Source organism: Protomyctophum bolini (assembly GCF_963924005.1).
Source record: "Protomyctophum bolini genome assembly, chromosome: 22".
NCBI lineage: Eukaryota > Metazoa > Chordata > Actinopteri > Myctophiformes > Myctophidae > Protomyctophum > Protomyctophum bolini.
This window is the reverse complement of record NC_137883.1, coordinates 18,891,739-18,897,803: the sequence shown is the minus strand read 5'-3', so window position 1 is coordinate 18,897,803 and position 6,065 is coordinate 18,891,739. Positions and strand designations below refer to the sequence as shown.

At 40.5% G+C, this 6,065-nt stretch overlaps 1 protein-coding gene across 1 annotated transcript; it reads left to right on the top strand.

The window, feature by feature from the left end:
* On the top strand, window positions 1-6,065 carry lman2la (lectin, mannose-binding 2-like a). The gene is made up of 9 exons (XM_080755784.1): window positions 1-189; window positions 888-1,006; window positions 2,031-2,148; window positions 2,237-2,319; window positions 2,754-2,786; window positions 3,842-4,003; window positions 4,320-4,434; window positions 5,437-5,556; window positions 5,896-6,065. The coding sequence occupies exons 1-9, from the start codon at window positions 66-68 to the stop codon at window positions 6,039-6,041; spliced, it is 1,020 nt and encodes a 339-aa protein (XP_080611910.1). The 5' UTR covers window positions 1-65; the 3' UTR covers window positions 6,042-6,065.

Sequence of the window (6,065 nt, the reverse complement as noted above, 5' to 3'; positions counted from 1 at the left end):
CACATTACGAGGAGGAATAGGCTGCAGGATACAATCTCGTTTTATTTCTAAACGAGTCTGAGAGAATGAAATCATATCGGATATTAGCGTTTCTTGTTTGTGCTTTTGTTCGATGTTTTTCCAACGATGACCATCATGAAATGGAAGAATTCCTGAAGAGGGAATATTCGCTATCGAAGCCTTATCAAGGTAGGCTATGACCATATAATACTAATATCCCAGGCTGCTATTTTAGGGACAAACCGATGTGAGCGAGGACGGGGTACATACATGAATTTGAGAAAGATGCATTTTACGATGCGTTATTTGTTCTCATAATTTGCTCAGAATGTATTGAAAGCTTGAGATGCAGCATCGCTTTTTCGAGAGGTTTCTACAGTTACCTATGTTTTGCGCATGTTATCCCCCCCACATTTGTTATTTTTGTAGGCTTACCAAAATAACAGAAATGTAAAGAAAAACACGAACAGCCTACATACTACATAAACATACATGATACTGTACACCACAACAGATAGCGTGCTCACCACAGAAGAAAAGGGAACAAATTGTGGATGGATAAATAGTTCGGGTTGTTTTCTCTTTGTTAATGTTGTTAACCCATTGCATAATTGACCCGTAACATTAATATATTCTAATGACTACTAACTCTGCCCTGCTTTGCGATTTAGACAGTAGTCCGTTTAGCCTAAAATTCCCTAAACCATGCAATCCTAAACCAGGCTCTTATGTGATCAGATTGATCACACGCACAATACATTGTTCGCTTCGAATGTGTGTTCAATCAAAAGGCGTCCAGTATTCCATTGTGTTTGTAAGCCCATTTAACTTCCCTCTCCTGATCGGTACGTCTCTCTTTGTCATGATGAATGATGTTTTTTGTGTAGGTGTGGGATCCTCAGGCTCGTCTCATTGGGAACTGATGGGGGATGCTATGTTAACAACCGAGCAAGTGCGCCTGACGCAGGACATGCAAAGCCGGCAGGGGGCGGTATGGAGCCGTCTTGTGAGTATACTGTGAAGACCTTTAAGAAAATACTGAAATTACCACACTTTGACTTATCCACAGCAAAGCTAGCAGAAATTAGTTAGTTAGTAGTAGTAGTAGTAGCTACCAACCTATGGCGTTTCCAGCATCTTTTAGCATATTGTGTTACAGAAAGAAAGAAAAACATCATTATCCATTGTCCCATGACAGTTTGCAGGAGAATGAGCGCTTGGTCTTATGATGGTGAAAATATGTTAGAATAATAGAATGTGTTTACAGACCTTTATAAAGGATTTCACCTTATAAAGCAGGATAGAGTGCCTATATTTTTTAAGTGCGCTAGCCCCTCCGACTCCTGGCTTTGTGCATGCCTCCTGTGATGTCATGTGGCAGCCAAGTCTATGGACTTTTTACTTTGGCATAGTGGGTGCCCCCCAAAGGCGACCCTCACTTCACATGAGTGTGATTCTTAATATACAGAATGTAACACTTAGTGTTAATTAGGGGTCAAGCTGTGTTTGAATAAGAGACACACACACACACACACACACATACTTGAGTGCATTTTAGCAAACAGGAAACATGCAGTGCAATATTAATATACCACAACATTGTCCATCTATGCGACGTATGCAGACAAAATAAATATACTACGAGTACCACCTCCATTGCTTTTGTGAAAGGGCCTCCGCTCTTCCTTGCCAGGCTAAACAGCAGAGCTCTACTCCCCTCTGCCCCCTCTCCGGAGGCAACTTGTCATGAGTGTAGGCGTATACAACACGGTGCCTACAGTATATAGTACTACAACAGACCTTCGGCTACATATACTTAGCAACACTTATCAATGGCGACGTTGCCCTGGCTCTAGTTGGCACTTGGCACACTGTTTGAGTGTTACTGGACTACAGCATATCAAGCTCTTCATTTTTAACCTGTATGAATCTAGAGAATAATTGTCACTGGTTACTGTTTCTGTCACAGTATCTATATTTAACTATCTCTATCTACCACAGTGTCTATATTTAACCATTTCTGTGTCCAGCCTTGCAACCTGAAGGACTGGGAGATGCAGGTTCACTTCAAGATTCATGGCAGAGGAAAGAAGAACCTCAATGGAGATGGATTGGCCATTTGGTATACCAAGGAACGGATGCAAAAAGGTCATTACAATGTGACAAGGATTTCCTAATATGAACAATATGATATTATTTATATAAAATACATCATATCTGAATATGTCATTTTCAGGCCCTGTATTTGGAAATAAGGACAATTTCACTGGCTTGGGTGTGTTTGTGGACACATATCCCAATGAAGAGAAGCAGCTAGAGGTATGCAGCTCTAACACAACTCAGACCTCTTTTTAGTAAAAGTAAGTTGATGTGCAATTCACACCAACAGTGATAGACATTAGAGGCTGTATGTACTTACTGTATATAAATGCATTATTTACAATAGCAGCTCCTTTATCATCCCTCAGTTTATGAAGAATCTTTTATCATGTTCTTTTATACAAGAAGCTAACTATTTGTTATTGGTACCTTGTGGTCGGAGTTATGTGGTTATCTTTATAAGTGACTTTTCATTCGTTCTGCACCAATAGAACTGTGTGTTAAAAAAAGCCTCACATGTACAGATATGAAGCACACTAAATCAATTGAATGTTCCTGAGATGCTTTCTTAGAACACCAGTCAGCGCAAGCGTTCTATACAGAGATGTTTAAAGATCCTGTGTTTGTTCTTTTGTGCAATCCTACGGAGACAGGCGCAGAAGAAGAGATATACTCCCCGTACACAGGTATCATATCTTTAGAAGACGCATAGTGTTGACCCGACCCCATGTTGACCGACCCTGCTTGTACACTTTCCATTAAATCCCTATGCATGCTGCCCTGATCCCCCTTCACTCCACACTCCACCTTGAACATTACTGTCTTAATTCTGACTTAAGCCTGATTCATACTTTGTTCAGTTGTGTACTGTGTAGTGCACCAAAAATAACAGATCTACAAGATCACAACGTGATGTGTTGTGAGCTTGTAGATCTGCTATCTTTGCTGTGTGACACCTGTGCGCAACAAAGTATAAACCAGGCATTAGGTTATGTGATTTCCACACTGTTTTATATTGCCTGCTGCTTGGTTGGTTACATCAGAATTGAACACATACAATGTATGAAACATGATTTACTTGCATGTATCCTACATTGCATATTATATTATATATATATTATATGGGTTAACTTATAGAAGACTAAAACTAAATGACAATCTCTTGAAGTAGCAAATTTAAGCCAAAACTGAGACATTTTTGGCAACAATGAATTGTCTCTCTGGTTAATTTAATTTAGTATTTAGTCTAGGCTTTTGGGTAACTAGTTGTACTTTTACTGAAAACCAAAGGCCAGCATCTGATGTTGATACATGCATTTTAACAACATAGATCAGGGACATTATTATTCATTAAAACCTTAAGCATTAGTTTTGTATTAATGCAGTTTCACCATGAAACCACTATAAAAATGTGTTTCTGTATGGTTTGGATTGTTGAATGCATTCATCAGGGTGGCTTTGATGCTTGAGGCATGTATTTGATTGATAAACCTCTTGTCAGTACACAAGAGTGAATATACTGACACGAGTGGAGTGTTATGGTATCTAAACAGCTGATGCGAACCTGCCCCCAGACCAGTATGAGATTCCCAATAGAATCGTAGTCTAAATGACACAATGAGAATTGAAAGACTTCTTGGTCGAGTTCAAAAGCATAATTTTCAGTCAGTTCTGCTGGGAGGCAAAATGCTAAGGCCTAGTTTTAATCCAGACTATCTTTCTGCTTCCTATTAATCACAAGAGGATCTTCCCCTTTGTGCTGTCCATGGTGGGGAATGGCAGCATCAGTTACGACCATGAGCGTGATGGCCGGCCTACGGAGTTGGGTGGCTGTAATGCCATGGTGCGGAACCTCAATCACGACACGTTCCTATTCATCAGATATGTCCGCCGTAGGCTAACGGTAAGAAACATGCACCTGGTTAGATCTTAAAGATGCAATCTGTAAGATTTATGTCCTCCCTGGGATTCGATCCCAGGTCTCCTGCACACAAGACAAGATTTTCAACACTGTGCTAAGACAAAACAACCAATGGACTGCGTTTTAGCTTCAGACAATGCCACTTGTCAACCAGAACCAGTAGTGTTTCTCAGTAGAAGAGCAGGGAGAACACCTCCAACCACTGCGTTGGGGACTGCCCTTAAGTCTAGCTATAGTGTGACTAGTGTATTGAGTTCAAATGAATGCAGAGTGAAAATACGAAGTTCATGTCATTCAGATCATGATAGACATCGACGGCCAGCATGAATGGAGGGACTGCCTGGACATTCCTGGAGTGAAACTTCCCATGGGATACTACTTTGGAGCTTCGGCCGTCACTGGAGACCTCTCAGGTGAGGAGGACCCTCTATTTTGTTTTAACATCAGCTTATGTTGCATTGGAACTGAATCACTGAATCACAATGATGTGGCTGGTGTTCTTACTGACTGACCAAATGGGATCATGCATAGATGCAGTCATGCACAAGAAATTACATATTCATATTTGGAGTGAACAAAAAAGGTCTACTGGTCAACGTAATTTAGAAAAAGTTGGTTTAGCCAAATCATTTGAGCTAACTCCATCTAATAAAGAATGAATGAGAGCAAATTGCAAAATAATAGATGTTTTACATCATAAAATGGTATCTAAATAGCTGATGTAAACTCACTGACTTATCCCAGTAATGAGATTTACCCCAGTAGCATCTACCGTAGGACCAAATGATCAGGACTGTTGTTTTTTTCCCGAATGTTATACACTTGATAATATTGATATCATAGGTAGAGTTCTCAACGGGCCTGGAAATGAAGGCCCGACCCTAACTGGTCCCTACTGGGCCGACCGAGGCTCAGTTTTAGACATTGTCGCCCGTTTTTCTTTACATGGGCTAGGAAGGTAGCCTGACACTCATTTTCTTATGTGGCTAGCGATTCAGGGGCTGGAGCCAGGCTACTAGGAAGGTTGAGTCGCGTCAAACTAGATACCCGAGTACACTCATTCACAAGTTCATTTGTAGGCCAGTAGGATAAGGTGACTCATGAAACCTTTTCTGAGGTTGATAACAAAATCATTAGATGTAAAGGGTTTAGGTTAACAAATAAAGGAAAGGAGCACACTCTAGTGTTGCAGGAATGCTGATCAAAATTTAAAGGATATAGTCACACATCTCGTATCCACAATACAATGAAAATGTTATATTTACATTACATACATTGTATCTGTGTCCAAAGTTTAAAAAGAAAAGAAATGTATACCCTATTCAGATTATTTTGTGCTATGAGTATGAACACATTCAGTAATATTACCATGCTATTTATACTTCTTCCCATGTGATATTGTTGTCTTCTGACAGATATCCATGATATTATTTCCCTGAAACTCTATCAGCTGACCGTGCTGAGTACAAAGGAGGAAGAGGAGGAAGAAGAAGAAATCACTATGCCCAGTGTTGATAACTTGGACCTGATAAGAGGTAAAACACACATGCAGTTAAAAACAATTCTCTCACTTTGATTTTGTTCTGCTCATATGTTTTTAAACTACTTCTGGTTTCCCTATAATTGGTCATTATAGGTGAACAAAAAAAATGCTCTACAAGCTCACAATGCGTCATATCGCGATGTGTTGTGTGTGTAGATCGACTATTTTCTCTACCCGTGTTATGACTTCAGTGGCTAAACACTTTTGTTACATCTGTCTTCTCAACTCCGGCCTTTATTCTTCTTCCTTGTTCTTTCTGGAAGAGCATCACCTTCCGTCTTTCCTTCCAACTCTTCTTCCCCCTCTTAACTGCCTCCCCCTTCTATTCCAGCGGGTCTGCTGGGTGAAGAAGGGATGAGTGGTATAGCCATCTTCTTCGTCGTGCTCTTCTGCATGCTGGGCTGTTTCATGGTCGTCATATTATGCCTGGTGGCCTACAGTCACTGGAATGAGAACCGACGCAAGCGTTTCTACTGAGAGCGAAGGGAATAGAGGGACGGC